Here is a 17,082-nt window from a genome sequence, read left to right on the forward strand (position 1 = left end):
GAGGGCTGGGGCCGCCCCCGGAGGGGGGCCGTGAGGGGGACGGGGGGCGCCTCCCTGAGGGGTTCGTGAGGGGATGCCGACGAGGCCGCGTCTCCTGAGGGGGCCGTGAGGGGGGACGAGGCCGGCTGGTAGCAGGCCGGGGAAGGTGCCCCAGCAGCTGGGCTCGGCCCCGGTGAGCTCCCTGGCCCGGAGGCTTTTCTCCCGCCGTGGAAGTCGGAGGAGGGCTGGGGAGGAGGACGCTGGTGGGAGCTCGAGGTCTCTCCTGCCCTCCCCAGCCCGGGGTAATCCCCTGGGCTTCCCTGACCAGACATCGCTTGTCTTCAGGTGAGATGCAGGCTGACAGGCCACGAGATGCCATGTCGGCTGTCGGAGCTGCAGGCTTATACTAATGGCAAGAAGTATCAGCGGCTGATGAAGACAGCCGGAGAGTTTGACTATGGCAAGTTTGAGCCCCATATAGTGCCCAGCACAAAGAATCTGTACGTATTCTTCCTCTTGTGTGCCGTGCTTCACACTTTGTTCAATCTCAGACATGAAGTGGTCAACCTTTACAAAGTTCTTGAGTCTTTATGGGTTTTGGGAGACTGGGAAAGTCTTTATAAAGTATTTATCAACTCTGAGCAGAGTGCTTAAATTGAAAAGTTACTAAGTAATAGCATACGTAAACTCTGTCGCTGGCTCTTTCTTTCTGTGTCTGTCAGACACCAGCTGTTTTGCAAGCTCACTCTCAGACACATCAACAAGTTTCCAGAGCACGTGCTGCGTCATGTCCAAGGGAAGCGCTATCAGAAGGCCCTAAAAACATGTAAGTGGCTTTTCTGAAGATACAACCAGCCAACTTCTTTCCCTGAGCTGTTGAGATTCCAGTAGCTCTGCACGAGGGAAGGGGATACATTTTCTTTAGATCAACGGTAATGTACTGCTGTTGCTGTGTGTGCTCCTCAGCTAGGAAGGAAGGTCCCAGATGTAGGGAGCAATAGGCCTCTAGCAAATACGTTGGAACATCCTTACTTGAGAGGAGCGGCTCTAAAACTTCCCCAGAGGGGGTGGCTCACACGTCCAGCACAGTCCCTGTGTTAACATCTTTCCCGTCTTTCATGGTCCGTAGTATCGCTGTAGATTACATGAATGTATATTAGAGTTGGAGCTTGCCGTACTTTTGAGTTGCGTTTAATATAAGCTAGAGCTGGAAACGAAAAGGAATAAGGTGACTGGGTGGCCTTGCTAAGTGCTGCCCGGCCCCTCGTGCTATTAGATGAGGAGTGCCAGAAGGAAGGAGTGGAGTACGTCCCTGCCTGCTTGCGACAGAAGAAGCAGCAGCGGACGCAGCACCCCGATGACCAAATGAACGGGAGCAGGCAGCCTTACAGAAAAGAGGAATTCTGGGAGCCAAAGTCCAGCGATGAGGACGGAGAGGAGACGGACGACAGCATGAGTGACCTGTACCCATGTGAGTAAAAGGACGTTGGTACCATCTATGTCCCGCAGGAAGTTTGTCGGCTCATTTTCTCCTGGCTGCTTTTTACTGCTCCCTGCTGCTCGTCTGCCAGAGGCACGTGACTTCCATCTGGCTGGGGGTTCTTGGGTTTCGGAAAAGCTTGCCACTGCCAAATAAGAAATAGCAGTTATCACTAAGTAATAACCAGAGCTGGATCACGTAAGGTGTGAGGGGAGGGATACAAGATCCAGCGGGATTCGCTGCTGTAGGTATCTCTACAGCAAGCGCTCCCGTCTGATAGGAGTTGGTCAGGCCGTTCTGCTGACTTACATCTGCCTTGCTGTAGGAGGGCGGACGCAGAGCTGCCTGTGCCGAACAGTTCCCAGAACGGGGCTAGCGAGAGCACCAGGCGCGTTTCTGAGGAAACACCAGTGTGTTTATTTCCCAGGTATTTCAGTAGTGACGTGTATATGCTCGGAGACTGGAAGCAGCTTGGCAAATCACCTTTAAGATGCCCGCAAAGTAAAGTTAGGGGGAGGCAGAGCCTACCCGCACAGGGAACTGATCCTGAGCTAAATCTTTGTGTTTTAGCCGCACTCTTCCCAGAAAAAAGCCCAGCAGCACCACAAACCACAAAGGGCAGCGATGACTTTGCAACAGACAGCGAGGATGAGGATGGTGGAAGAATGGATGTCAGCAGAGCAGTTGGCAACAAAAGAGGAAAGGTGGGAGTCACGCTGCCGCGCCCAGCGGGAGGGGAGCGTGCAACCGAGATCCCATCCTGTAGGTGTTTGTCTGACCTGTTCCCGTCCGAGAACCCGCAGAAGGTGCCAAGCTGTTCAGAACAGACTTTCCCCCCGTGCCAGCCACTGACTCGCATCCTGAGGGGTGAATTGCTACCAGTAAACGTTTATCCTAGGGATGTTCCTGCCTGTATAAGTAGCTCATCTTCGATGGGATCCTGCTGCACGCTCTCTTTAACAGGGAGGCTGAAACGTGTCTTGTGGGTTCTGTAATCTTCCTCCCCATAAACACACGAACACTAGTTGGACCCTTTTGAAGTCACGGGGTCCTTCTAGACCCTTTTTCTGCCTCTTTTGAGGAGCTGGCCAGGTCCTGCCTTACAGGACGTACCCTGATCCTTCTCAGTTTGGTAAGCAGGCAGATGTTACGTGCATAAAGACGGATAAACCTTTGACTCTCTAAGGCAGTCCCCGAGGAAGGGGCTGGATCCTTTATAACCATATCAAACTGGAAAGTTAAGGCTGGATGAAGTTTAGGTTCGTTTCTATGGAGAGACTGTCACTGTATCCAACGAAACCGTCTGTCTGCCGGAGAAAGAAATGCTGACTTGCGGGATAGGGCAAGGAGACATCCTGGCTGGCTCTGACCAGGGCTGTGCTGCTTCTGTCTGTTGGTAAAGGAGGCGACACTCAGTTTCTCTTTGAGCTATCTTGGGCAGGGCTGGATTTGGGTTTTGGAAACAAGCTGATTTAACTTTTTCTCTCTACAGAAACAGTCAGGCCCTTTAAAGAAGAAATTCAAGAGTCATCATCGAAAACCCAAGAACTTCAAGAAAGTAACCAACGGCAAATAAATTTTATGATAAATATGTGGCCTGAAGCCTGTTGTATAACAATTCTAGAGGGTGCACAAGACCCTCTGAAGGGTTTGCCCGTTCCAGTTAACCGTTACAGCTGGGGAGGGGAGTAGTGGGGTGGAATTCAGTTGTATTCTAACAGCCTCAAGCCCCCCACCACCACCACGGGAAGGGTGACCGCTGCAGTCAAGTTAGAGGCTGCCCAGTGCTCGGACCTCTTTATGGAAAGATGGTTTTCAGTAGGTGGGAGAGAAAGCACGCAAGACCACTAACCAGCATTTCCAGGTAGCCCAGCTGTGGAGCGTCACCAGTCACACACGCCAAGTGGATACAAAGATGCCATTGTTTTATTTTGATTGTTTCCAAAAATCAAAACATTTTCAAACACAACTAAGGTACAAAATACAGCATAAAATGAGAATTTATACTTATTTCTTTTTCCACATAGAAAGCAAAAATATATTCAGAATGAATTCCAGAACACTTTGCAGAGCCAATTGATAGCCGACATCCTGCTTGTGAGAGCTTCTCAGCCATGGGGAGAGGTCACCGTATTTTTGGGAGATGCATGAATACAGCAGTGTATGTAGGAAACCAGAATCTTCTGCATCAGGACTCACAGTTAGTAAGTCTGCATATTGTGCTGCCTAGAAATATCGTATAATGCCCTCCACCTAACTGTGCCCCTCTAGTACTGAACTATTTCTGCTGCAAGGGACAGTATCGGTTCCCTTTCTGGGGTCTTTTGTTAGAAAGGGGACTTGATTTTCAGAGGAAACTGGTCAATATTTCAGACTAGTCCATTATCCAGCTCCTTAGACAGGACACAAAGAAGTTGAGAAAGCCAACTTAAAGGGCTACTTACAGGAGTTGTTTCTATCATTCCATTTATAAATACTATGAACAACAACAGCAGTTAAGATATCCGAGAATGGCTGCCTCGATGTAGTCTAAAACCCTTCTAGGACCTGCAGTGAAATTGAGCAAAAGCATCCTGTGCTGCGTATCCGTAACTGAAAGGACCAGTTTGTTTTGCTACGAAGAGACAGGCACAGCGAACACTTGAGGTGAAAACCTCTCTTGCCAAACCTGTTCAAAAAGAAAGCCTTCTATGTGACCTGAACTTAAATGCTGGCTTCCCCTCCCATCTACCCCCACATACCAATTCGTTTCCTTCAGCAGCAGCACATCTTGCTATTACGTAGGCTTTTTTTCCCCCCTTAAGATGATGAAATCACTGGTTTAACATTCCACAGTGCTCTTCTATTTGTCATCAGCTCTTTCAGCCCAGTTTTCTCTCCTAAAACGCAACCATTAAGCTGAACTGTCCAGGTTAGCGTCCTTACCAGGAGACCCTGGTAAATAGCTCCTGCTGGAGGTGTTCAGCTGAATTACTCCTTGAACACACAGTTGAGCAGCTTTCTCAAGGGAGACAACAGTGCAAGGAATCAACGTAACATTAGCAAGTTGGTAGGGCTCATGCTTTCTAGAGTTCTTTCATGATCTAGTGAAACAGGTTCACCTAGCTGACTAGCAGAGGACAAAATGCCTCCTCTGGGCAGCACTAAGCATGTTCACGGCACAGAGGTTGTGGCACTGAGAGGTGAAAACAGGGCCTTCTCCTCTCCTCACCATTACGCTGAGGAGTTCCTCTCTGAACATGCAAGTTACATCCCTGGCTGCTTATTCACTGCACAGGCTTTGCGCTTGCCTTCTTCAGCTATAACTGTTCACATACAGAGTTAAGAACTGGGGCTATGGCGGCACACAGCCGACTTCCACGTCTCCTCCCTACACATCTCGGGTGTGGTGTGAGACAGCAGACAGAAGGGGCTGTACTCGAGAGTTCAGCTGACTTGTTCCGTCAACTGGGACTTTTACAGCTGAGAGACTGACAGAAGTGACTCTAAGAAGCAAAGACTGCAGATTAGAAGATTGACTGCTCTCATCTTGCATGTACTGAGTGCAGGGAAAAGGGTTTCTGTAATTCTGAAGACATTTTCACCAATAACCTGCAATTCAGATATGAATTTGGGGCGTATATGGATGGAAGCTGGTTAATAGCAGAAAGGAGCTTTTATTGCGGAACCTGCAGCACAACTTGACTCCCTTCTGGGGAATTCAGGAGGGGCAACTTTGGGGAAAGAATGCTGAATAAATGCTGAATAGAGTTCTTTTGGCACAGAATTTTAACAGAATCTAACATTCTGTCTCTTCAGAATCTCCCCCCCTTCCTTCTTGAAATCTAATTAGCCATACAGGATTCCTGATTAGCAACACAGGATTCTCCCTTGTTCCCCTCAAGAGCAGAACTGGGACGTGTTAGAAAACCCTCTCCCTTTTCTTAACCTAGAGGGGGGTACAACTACTTTCAGGGTTTTCTTTTTGCCTTCTATTTGGGGGCAGGAAAGACCTCCTCCCCTCTTGTTAAACAAAATGGAATTACAGGCCTCTGAGCAGCAAAATAAGTGATTTTTTTTTTGTTAATGCTGCTTTCCACCTTGATAAGCAATGCTATAACCAGCAATGGAACTCCTTGTGCACGAGACAGTTTTGATGAGGGTGAGAAAGGGGATCCACTTTTTTAGTTATAGCTAGAACCCAACAGCACACTGAATGATACAGCTGTATCTGCTCACAGTACTTCAAATTTTAAAGTATTGCTGACATTAAAGACAGCAACTGTTCTACTGCAACTCACTGAAGCATCAGCAAAATGCAGGTTCCTTGGGTTAGTTCCAAATCTAGGAAGTTAGAATAAGCCTAGGCAACATTCCTTGAAGAAACAGGATTTTATCTATTATATTACTGGTGCCACTGTAAATCAAATTCAAAACATCTGTGCCTTTAATAGGAAGGGGGCATGTATGTGTAAAATGCTGGCAGTTTTTGTTGAATCCATAGAGAATCAGTTCTGGACTTAATATGTTATGTCCCAAAAAGCGTTGCTATTCCTGTTACCACTCTTTTTTCTTCTCATCCATGGAGACTCCACCAGGGCCCAGTGCAACCACGAGGAGGAGCCCTCCAATTACAGACATGGTCTGGAAGAAATCGTATTTGAGGAAGTCGTGCATGGGCTTGTAGGCTGGGACGGTCCAGAAGGCATTGAAGTAGATGTTGATGCCAAACAGCCAGATGACTAGAGTCAAGGCAGCCAGCTTAGTCTTGAAGCCAATTGCCACCAAGATAATCAGGGCTGTGCCCACAATGTTCTGCAGAACCTGCAAGGAAAAAAACCACAAGCTTACATATGGTTCTCAAATAGATACACAAACATCAGAACAGAGCATGGATAAGTTCAGCAGGACAGCTTTTCTAAATATTAATTCTACTAAAAAATCGGATAAGTTCAGCAGAACAGCTTGTCATAATGACTTTTCTAAATATTAATTCTACTAAAAAATAGACTTAAGTGATAAGCATTGAGTAGGTCCTGCAGGCAATCTGGGAGTTGGTACTATACTCTAATTCCTTAACTCATACTTTTATACTCAGATACTTACAGAAAAGAAGTTCATATCAAAATGTAGCAGTGTCATGAACATGAGGACCAGCAGCACACGCCCCCCCAGCTGCATGTACTGCTTAGGAGAGCTTTCCCGCATGGTAGGGACGCCAGCAAACATGCTCTTCCCCTCTGAGCGCGACTCAGCCAAAAGCAGCAGCAAGCCTCCCCCAAGGGCAAGGTTCCTACAGAAAGATAGAAATGGGTGGGGGGGAAAGCAGTTTATTACAGTTCGCACTGATCTACAGATTTAAAAATCTTATCTGACAAATTCAGCTCAGTAAGAATCTGCACGCTAGTGAGGAGTGACCTCCTCTGCACCTTGCAATGCACATCTGCATTAGACTTCACAGCTGAAACGGCAGCATTGTACACAACAATGATTTACATAAGCCTGTGTAGACACATACAGCCTGCCGGAGAAGTCCAGCACCCACAGCTCAGGCACAGTTGCTTAGCATCTGTTACGGCATGAATTTAGTTGTGTTGAAGTTATTCTGTACCTCAGGTTTAGCTGTATATGCCAAAGTAGTTCAGAGGTTGCTTTGAGAAAACAGAACAGCAGTACTGCTAAAAAGTTACACATTTACAGGGTTGTAGTAAGCCCAGAGTATAGCTCCTGTCCTGCCCCCTGCCCTCCCCTCAGAGGAGAGGGGTGAAAAGGTAACAGGCAGCCATCACTCAGGCTTTGACAAGAAAGCTCATGTTTAAGAGCCCTGTCTTCTACTTAGAGAACGTGTTAGAGATTTGAAGTCCCAGAAACCACTCTAATATCTACATGCTTCGGTTTTCTTGGAAAATGGCTTCAGTCATGCATAAGCACAGTTGCTATTTCAGCCATTTAGGAAATAATAGCAGCTCACTGATCCAGTCTAGACAGTTGTTTGTGAGCTCTCAGCAAGGAGGTTAGTAGCAGAAGCACTTAGAACCTAGTGGGTCAGGATTAGTCTTTCCTTTCTACAGCACTGAGCCTGCTGTCTATGGTTTTAAAAAAAAAAAAAAACAAACCATACAGTCTGTGTTAAGTGCCGTCATTTCTTGTTTAATGTAAATGCATCATTTATAAAAATCTTTCTATAAAGATCATTTCCTCTATCGGAGAGTGGCAGGGGGAGACAACAGTTTTCATTCTGTTTTGATAAAAACTTTAAGAAGTAGACGTACCTCATCAAGAACTTTAGGTCCCATAGAATGCTGTATGCAATAGTCTAAGCAAAGAAGAAAACAGGTTAAAACACCATATAAATTACACTGAAGTTCTGAATTTACGTTATCATCATCTCAAGCCTGTACTATCCACAGCAGAAGTCAATTAGAAGTATGTCATACTGAAAGAAACAAGGTAGGTTACATCAATGTGATCCAATGAGTCAGTGTAAAACAGGGAATAGAAGCCAGAATCTGACTTGTGCTTTAGCCCCCACAGAAATTCATCAGTTTTGAACAGGAAGAATGCTACTAGCTAGGATCCTCTGTGATGGGGACAGTCCTTTATAAAAGCTGTGTGCTGAAGGCCAAAGCAACTGCAAGTTCCACATTTGGCACGTTACTGCCATACAGGTAAACGGCAAGTTACTTTTGCTAAATTGGTCAAGGTCAAGTATTGAATCAACATCTCTAGCTGACTAACTGCAGTTACAGCCAAGGATCTATTGGGCACGTCAGAAGAACAGAAGCAGCAAAATAGTTCAATGCCATTGAGGACTGGCACTAGGCCAGGGTGGGGAAAAATTCCAGGGTTGCGAGTTGTATTTAAATATGTTGGTAGTATTGGGGCTAAGACAGAAGATTTGAAAGATATAGTTTAGAAGGGCTGAAGACTTAAGCCTCCTACCTGTAATGCTATAATTCCAAACAGTCCAAAGCAGGCGTATTGCACAAAGTTCCTACTCAGCACCAGGATACAGCCGCCTGAGTTGGGGAAATTGAACACAGTTACGCTTCTGGCTTGCACAGGAAAAAGATGCTGCAGGAATGCTAACTTGTTTTGAACTGAGCAGACTGATTTCTTTCAACTGTGCCACGGAGAACATCAGGCAGGAAATTTTAATGGCACAAATCAGTTTGAGAACCAAGAAGTTTTACTGCATTTTAAAATATTTTATAATTCCAGAAGTATTTTATTTTACAAAGAGTAAGCACATGCTGAATGTAGTCCCCAACACACAGCACTGTACAGCAGCTATCACTGTTAAAGCATTAAAAGAAGTTACAGAAACTCAGCTCATCATGGATTTTTTTTTTTTTTTAATGCAATAACCGTTAGGGTAAACGTGCTGCACTCCTTTTCCTTGAAAGCTTTTGTTTTATATCCTTCCTCAGGTCTTCTGTCACAAAGCACTGACAGCCTTTGCCACTTTGACATGAGGACTGGTAACTACATTAAATTAAGCTGACTCTCTACACAAAAATACAAGGGTAAAAAAAACCCCAGACACAAGACAAGAAATGGCAGAGCAATCAAGAACAGTAGATCAGGGACATAACACAAACAGAAAAGAATTTTACTTCTCTCCATTTCTGATACCCTAAGTCCACCTAGCACACATAGAGAAGCTCTGCTTCTGGGATTATTTTGATTCCTGGGCTTTGGAAGTCTGACACAAGCACCTCTCTCAGGCTTAAGAGTACCAACCGCAGGATAAGACTTTGCCATTGAGATTAATGCCCATAAAAACAGCAGGCTGAGAAAGTCTTAACACTGCCCTGTTTAAGAAAGTATGAATATTTCATTTAGAGAATCCAGGGGGTGTGGTACGTGTTTATAGATGCATGTACAGAATTGAAAACAGATTGTCCTAATGGATTCTTGGTATCTCTGACTCAGAGGTAGCGTGTCACAAGAAATTCTCTAAGACTGCCTCCAAGAAAGGCTGAAGCAGGTCAATTAAGAGACCTTTTCATTCAGCCCATGCAGTACTATCAGTTCTAAGCTGTCAATGGCTATTAAGAAATCAGTGAGGCATCCCATGCTTACATGATTCACCGTGCTTACATGAACCAGGGTGGCAGACACACTAGAGTGCTCTGGCATCCACCTTAACAGCCTTAGAGCCACTTACTCAGCTGTCCGAAGAGATTTATGAACACAAAGATGGAGGCCAGGAAATAGCCACAGTTCCATGTGCCATCAATGTAATCCCTCTGTTCACTCCACTGGAACCACATGCGGATGCCATCCTCCAGGAAGGTGCTGATCAGGCACAGCCGGGCCACGTGAGGGAGGTACTGCTTCGTCACTCTCAGGAACTGCAGGGGCAGACAGCATCGTTAGCAGGGAAGGAAGGCAAGGTGATACTCCAGGCATAACAGATCCATGCACTCTGCAGACTCTGAGGTCAGCAGTTCTCACGCACACAGGGTCATCAACATCTAGAGAGAACCACATACTTGGGACTTGGATTTAAGGAAATTCTTCTCCACTCCAGTGTGAGAACACTTGGCAACAGTGAGGGAAACCTCTTGTCATGCTCCACCCAAAGAGCATTTTGGACAAGGACTTGGAGAAAAGCAGAATCCAGCAGCACCTTTCTATGTAAGAAGAACTGTGTTTTGATGGAGCTCTTACTAGATGAAGGCTGACCTTGGTTTTAGTTTGTCTATCTCAGGGTTTCATGTTACAGCTCAACTATCAGATAGCCAGGAGCTGAAAGGGCAATCCTATTCCCACCCACATGCTCAGGCACTCAACACCCTGTAACAAACTGATTCAGGGAGTCAGGCTGACAGAAGACTAATTCTGTACAAATTAAAAAACAGTAATAAGCTTTCTGCCAAGCTAGTTCCCTCTAACAGCTCAGAAAAGCAACAGTGCAAAGCGTGTGTTCTTGTGTAGCAGCAGCCATTAGATCAGCATAGCCGTTGCATGAAATTGCACCCTCTATCCTCTGTGCAAGTATGCACAGTTTCTACTTCCATTAAAAAGTGTCCTCTGCAGAAAGAAAATAGGTATTTATATATACACAATTCAGTGTGGTAGTTAAAAGGAAATATCATCGTGCAACAGATGCTGAGCCTTAGTTCTTAGGAATGCAAGATGTATCTGGTCCCACATACCCCTTCATCCTGCAAACTCGCCGGTTAGTTTGCCCTACAATTACAACAATTATAAAGGAAAAAAAATACAGAATTGCCAAACGGGGCCTAGACTAGCATGCTCAACAGGACTGAGGCACATGGGAAAGCTTACTGCCTCTGGATTATGACAAGTGCTTAACTGTCACCCAGTTTCCTAAACAGCACTGGTTATTACTTAATGCCCACTAGGATTTGCATTGTCACTCTGAATGCAAGCTAGCACCTGGCTGGCCCACTTCATGCACAGGTTCAGCTTAGCCAGATCACTAGGAGGACACATTTGGAGTCAGTGTATGCTGCTGTTTGAGTAAGTGCAATCTAGTAAGAAACAAATGGAATTTTAATCTAAAACTAACTACAAGATTATCCAGCAGGTTTCTACCTTCAGATGACAGGAGCAGTTTGGGCAGGTTGACGCTTGTGAAAGTAAATGCCCGTGCCACAAGCGTTCGTGCAGAACTGCCAGACTCCGCAGAGATCCCTGCGTTAGAACTAGGAGGAGGAGCCATTTAACAAAACCCCATTATCCCACACAAAGTTCGATGTGTTGTAAGGCACATTGATTCATACAGTTTATGCAATATCAGAATACTTCAAGCATGAAAAGGGGTGGGGGAACCCGCATGTGTATAGGTGTCTTCCAGACAGCATTGAACTATATTATAAAAAATGGACAGAAAAGGCACACAAACCTTTTCTTTTGTAATTCAGTATTTACATTGACTTCAGGTTAGACAATATAGCTGATTGGTTTCTTTCTGGGCAGAATCTTTTTTTAAATTTCTGGCAGCATTGCATGCTTTCAGTATGTATGGGAGTGTGGAGAAAGGAGACCAAAGCCATTCCTTAAAGTTTATTCTTGCCACAGTAATTAGTAAATACTAAAGACTGTTCCAAATCATATGCAAGTGACAAGCCTTGCTTACTGTGTAACTGAAGATTATCACAAGAAAAAAAATCCAAACATGCTTAATAGTTAATTAAACAGTTAATATCAGAACAAACTACAGTAGTTGTACCGCATGCATCCAGAGTCTAAGGGTCAAGATTCAAGTTAATCAAGTGCATTTTAAGTGCAGCTGTACTCTGACTCAGGGCTACCACTTCAGGCTTTTTTAAGCCATGTCAACAGTTGGGTGAATGAGTCAGAAGAAAATTTGTGATCTTTGTCACTGAATGAGACACACATCTTGGTTTACAGCTTTCTTCTCTCCCGGATTTCACTGTGCCTTTGGGCAAACTTGCTGAGGATATATACTAAGGATAAAGTTGTCTTGGAAATAGTACAAAACCAAAAGTGGTTTGTAAAGTAAGTCTGCCTTGTCAAGACGCAGAACAGGCAGCTTTGGTGTAGAAGGAAATGAAAGAGGACAAGTGCTAAGCATCTGTAGGAAAAGGAAAAAACCACTGCTGTGGAAAGGCTGAAAAAAGAAGCAAACGTTAGAGAGGATATCTGCCTCCAGGCCTCATCTTTGTTGTTTTGAAGTGGGTCACATCAGCTGATCTCATCTTCCCCTTCCCTGAAACCAAACAGCTGCCAACAGTCCAGGTGAAGGAGCCAAGAAGGCATTTAACATTTACCTGTTCTCGTGGCATATAGAGGGAATTTAACGCTATCTATTAAACATGAGTGTGCACATCCAATCAGCTTAAGACAAGTCAGAAAGACTGAAGCCTAAGGCAGCTGCAGTGCTAAGCAACTTTACGACACACATCATCTTCGGACATCCGTAACTCATGTAACTGCATTTACTTAGCTATGCACAAGTTGAAACCCCTGTACACAGCCAACTTAAAGTAAAAAAGCTTCAGAAAGACTGTATGAACAAAAATCCAAGCCAAAAGAACAACTAACCATGGAGATCCAAAGAGAAAGGATGAAAACAGCTACATAACCACAAGAAGCAAACATAACAGACATCAAGTGATTTTACAAAAACAGCTACATGATAACCACAAGCAGCAAACATAACAGACATCAAGTGATTTTATGATTAGAAGATTCAAGTATAAATCACCTAAGTAATTTACCTAAGGACAGAGTAACTTACAAGAAACGGGAGATCTCTAGAAGTGGGACTGAACTAATAGTACCAGACACCCTGGTTTTGTCCCTACACATCACTAGCAACATGTGGCTCAAACGCTGCACCCTCAGACCACTTCCTACTTCCTTTATGATTCACACAAATAAGAGCAGCACATATGGGAAACTCGGTAGCTGCAGTTAATAAACATATCCAACTAAGACATGGGACTTGAAACATGCACTCCACTAGGCACAATACATGCAAGCCAAACCAAAATTGTCGAGGTTGATGGAGATGGCAGTGTTAAACTCATGACATCAAGTAATTGGATGGCTTATTCTGCTATGGGCTTTGCATCAACTGTTCTTAGCACATACTGCCTCCTTTCAAGAGGCAAAACATCTTGAGAAAAGACAACAAAATGCTAAAGTAAAACTATTTTAAAGAAGAACAGCTGGTTCTGTGTTGGCAGCCAAGTCACCACCATACACCAGAGGGGCTTTGTGTTGCCACTTCCTGCTCTAACAGGATTAGAAAGGCAAAGATAGATTTAAATGCTGCTCTTAGTTTAACCAGCAAAGCTGCGCAAGAGGATCCAGGGATCCTTAAATCAAATCTCTGCTCAAAACCCATTTTTCCAAAAGGAGGCTTGAAATATTCACACCCATAAAGAGGCCTGCCCAAAGAGAAGTAATAAAGTGATTCTGTTTTGACTCTTACCATGCTTTCTGAACTATATCCCACCTCCAACAGTCTCAAACTTGTTACAAATCCAGCCCATTTTGTTAAAAGCGTATGTACCATAGCATAATTACAGGTATTAAGACCGATACACAGCCAGGACTTGGGAATTTTTGCTGTTACCTAGATATATTCTGTCCAAACAGAGAAGCCTTTCCTGTGCGTGTACATGTGTGTGTTTCTGGATCAGGGTGATGAACAGCAGCCTGCTAATCTACACAGAAAGCCCTCTTGTGGGCTGCACAGCATTATTAGTCTAGAGCTTCTGATAAAGGCATATTCCCAATATCTAGCTTGTATTCATTTAAGGAATTGCTTTGCTTTGTTCTGCGGGGACAGAGACCTCTAGCAGCCTGGGACACCAGAGACCTTTTCTGGAATAGGATGCTCAATCCTCCGGCAGAGAGAAAAATCACTTCCTTCCACCAACTTGTATATATCCACTTCAGGAGATCCCACCTAATAATTGTAAGGACAGTAACACCCATCACATTGGGCTAATCAATGTCTACAAGTTATTTGTGAAAACTGGGAAGAGGCTTTCCCCACTTATTTCAAAAGGCAAAGAGAGAGCTCTGACCCACTAGAACATTGCCAACAGCCTTAGTCAGGTTTTTAATTGCAGGAAAATTTCTCATGACATCGCTTTTCTCTCCTAAAGCATGTTTTATCCCAATTCCCTTTTCCAAAAGGCTATTTATTAATCAAATCTTTAAAAGGGGATTTATTAGTCATGTATTGCATTTTGCTATCTCTCTTCATGGGAAGATGCTTTCCCAGCCTAACCAGAATAGGCTATTTGGCTTATAACGATAAAGGATCAGTGCACTGACATGACTACGTTACTAAGAGAGTTTCCAAATTCAGTTTTTTAATATAAAACACAAAAACGTTCAGACTAACAATGAAATGTTTTCTTCTCGCTTCTGTTTTCTGCAAAATAGGATACAGAGATGTGAACAACGTGCATCAGCATTATGTTGGAAAATTAAATAAAACCCTCAGAGGCTGGTTCTCCCTTAGAGTCCTTTCACTGCAGTACAATGACTCAATAGTCTCCTTGCATTTTTGTCCATAATTTTCTTCAGAACAGCAGAAATACCAGGCACCCACATTCCTAAAGATTATTACAGACACCAGAAAAGTTGCTTGAGATCTGCTCCCTCTTACGGCGATTACAGAGGAGAAACAGCCAGTTCTATAACCCTAAACAATCAGTACAAGCCCCAGATACAGCTATTTTCAGTACGATAACGTCAGCAGTACATGGTGACTGCAATGAAGGGCTTAGCATGTAGTATTTTAACAAGAATCACTAAAAAAAAAAGGGGCTTAACTTCCGAGTATGTAAATTATTTAATTAATAGCATTGGGCTGGTGTTATGGGGCTTAAAAACAAACCAACCCACAAAGCCTGTAGCCGGGCATCGTTCTGAACCAAGATCCCGACTTCCTCGCACTGTGTGTATCACCTAGATTTTAAGAACCCTTAATAGCTTTTCCCACCCTCCCCGATATCTAATACGTTGCCTTCTCTGAAATCAACAGGACCACCCCCCAACACCCACCAAGTAGCTGTCTCCTCTGCTGCAGTCCTTGGAAACTGCTAACAGCTCAGAGCAGAACAGCTTGCCAGCCGTACTGTGCACCTGCAGGCTACAAACTCATGCTATAGCCAAGGTAAACTAACGGCTAGTTCTCATCACAAGCGATCCCACCACCGGCATTGGTGCTCACTTGACCTAAACAATGAGATAATTGGAACCAACAGGAAAATCAACTCAATTTTTTTTCCTGCCAGTTCAGCTCTCCAGTCCAGTGACAGAAAAGTGCTAGTGAGAAAGGAGAGGGGAACGTAGCCTTGGGAGAAGTAGGACAACCCCTTTCACTGATAGCTAGCTGTCAGGCAAGCTTAGCTGCCTTGTAAGACCATGCCTTCAGCGCACCAGTTCACCTCTGGATTAAGAGCCACTTGTTACTATTGAGTATCTTGGCATCTAAGGCATAATTTGCTAATTCAAAGGGAAATTACAGTATTTGAGAAGAGTTAAGCTGTAGTGTTTGAATTTAAGGAACAGATTATTCTTGCTTTTGTAAGAGACATTCAAGACTTACTGATAAGCCATGGAAGTAACTGTAACGTTTTCCCACATGGCTTTTATGCTACAGAAATTAAGACTCATTAGGTCTTGAGCACTAGTACAGGGAGTGGAGAAAGCAAGGTTATCAATGAGAATGCATTCAGCTCCCAGAACAGCCATTGTCCAGCTTCACTAACTCCGCCTCCATGAAGGGGAGTTTCAACATAATTTCAGTCCAAATGTTCCAAGTATTTTTTTTAATCCAAGATGAACTAACAGTTTCCGTAATGCCAAGCGTTAACCTCAAAGGTTATTGTTTAGTAAACCTCTCCACTCCTACACTGGTGTGATACTGAGTTTTAGCAGCATACACAGTACTGAAAGTATCTGATTGAGCTACAAGGCAGCTATTTGGAAGCAGAATTATCAAAGTAGTTAGTTACTTGGAAAGCCATAAAAATTGTTTTGCAATCTGATGGGTAAGTGTATGCAAACACTCCAAATTCTGCAGCTAAAGGAAAGACTCATCTTTAAATAGAACGTGGCCAAGCACAAATAGAGTTGTGCCATTTAAAACTCATTTCAGGAGGAAGCAAACTGCATTTTAGCTGGACAAAAGAGCTTTCAGTAGTATGAAAAAAAGGGGTGTTAAAGACATCTAGAAATAGTCACACAGGAATAAATAGAGAGGTGTTATAAAAAGGTCAGGACAAGTGGTGTACATTTTGGCAAGTAATTTGAACACTATACTGATAGTTTACTTTCTCCTCTAAAAGGAGTGAGAGGACAAGGTAAACGAAGGATGACGAAGATGATCCAGACACCCCTTAAACTGAATGCTCCATACACTGTAAGAAGCTGTGTCTCTAAAACGAGTCTTCCATCTGGGGGTGGGGAGAAAGTGCAGAACAGGTTTTCCCAGTGAAATTCAGTTAAAGACATGGAGGCAGCACAGCCCCCTCAGAGCTGTGACGTGTTATCGCGCACCACACAACTCACCCTGCTTCAATAGTCAGAGTTGTAGAACCAGGCAGAATCAGATTTTCCAGAGAGCTTGCTAAATATTAGATGCTGCCTCTTATTTTGAATTAGATGAATCACCGTGACAGTGAAGATCTTTCTAACACCATCACCAGCAGATCAACTGCTTACACTCAAAATATTCCCGCTCTCACATACAATAAGAGATCACAAACTTCTATTTAACAGAGAAGTCTGTAAGGGCCTCCACTGAAATAAATGTAAAAAAGATTACAAGACAACATCAGCTTGTTTGCTTTCCTTTTACCCCAATTCTAAGCACGGTACTACGGCGCTGGCAAGCCTCTTCCAGTTTGGGTTTCCAGGTATCGGTCAGGGTTTAGATTTTTGCCTTCCTGTCACCACCACCTCACCCCGGTTTCCCACACCCCTTTATGCCCTATTTGCCAGCCCGGACAGCTCGCAAGAAGAGGAGAGCAGCTCGGCCTCCTGCTCTCCTTCCATTTACTCACTCCCAGGGCGAAGCCCAGTTCTCAAGGAGAGCTCGCCTGCTTCGTTGCACAAGCGGCCCGAGAGCAGCCGCAGAGCTCGCACGAGGGCAGGGGGCAGCCGCTCCCACAGGGCCA

General features: G+C 44.4%; 2 protein-coding genes across 2 annotated transcripts in view; one reads left to right on the top strand and one right to left on the bottom strand.

The window, feature by feature from the left end:
* Window positions 1-3,050, top strand: part of SURF2 (surfeit 2) — a 4,541-nt gene extending 1,491 nt beyond the window's left edge. The window contains exons 3-7 of the mRNA XM_009287038.1: window positions 325-479; window positions 702-805; window positions 1,256-1,450; window positions 2,030-2,163; window positions 2,952-3,050. Coding sequence (XP_009285313.1) covers window positions 325-479; window positions 702-805; window positions 1,256-1,450; window positions 2,030-2,163; window positions 2,952-3,035 — 672 coding nt within the window. The 3' untranslated portion in view covers window positions 3,036-3,050. The remainder of the gene's footprint in view (window positions 1-324; window positions 480-701; window positions 806-1,255; window positions 1,451-2,029; window positions 2,164-2,951) is intronic.
* A 315-nt stretch (window positions 3,051-3,365) lies between these two features.
* Window positions 3,366-16,524, bottom strand: SURF4 (surfeit 4). Its single transcript, XM_009286967.2, has 6 exons — window positions 16,475-16,524; window positions 9,609-9,795; window positions 8,381-8,457; window positions 7,711-7,754; window positions 6,545-6,731; window positions 3,366-6,262 (listed from the first exon to the last, which is right to left on the bottom strand). Exons 2-6 carry the CDS (start codon window positions 9,712-9,714, stop codon window positions 5,996-5,998), a joined length of 681 nt encoding a protein of 226 aa, XP_009285242.1. The 5' UTR covers window positions 9,715-9,795; window positions 16,475-16,524; the 3' UTR covers window positions 3,366-5,995.
* Window positions 16,525-17,082: the final 558 nt, after the last annotated feature.

Source organism: Aptenodytes forsteri, unplaced genomic scaffold (genome assembly GCF_000699145.1).
Source record: "Aptenodytes forsteri isolate BGI_AS27 unplaced genomic scaffold, ASM69914v1 Scaffold136, whole genome shotgun sequence".
In the NCBI taxonomy this organism is placed as follows: Eukaryota; Metazoa; Chordata; class Aves; order Sphenisciformes; family Spheniscidae; genus Aptenodytes; species Aptenodytes forsteri.

Bases quoted from the DNA above. Each gene is read 5' to 3' on its own strand.
- SURF4 (XM_009286967.2), bottom strand. From the start codon at position 9,714: ATGTGGTTCCAGTGGAGTGAACAGAGGGATTACATTGATGGCACATGG. The intron at 8,458-9,608 runs GTAAGTGGCTCT...TCCCCAACTCAG, and splicing joins AAATCTCTTCGGACAGCTGA to GCGGCTGTATCCTGGTGCTG. The intron at 7,755-8,380 runs GTAGGAGGCTTA...TTCTTTGCTTAG, and splicing joins TTGGAATTATAGCATTACAG to ACTATTGCATACAGCATTCT.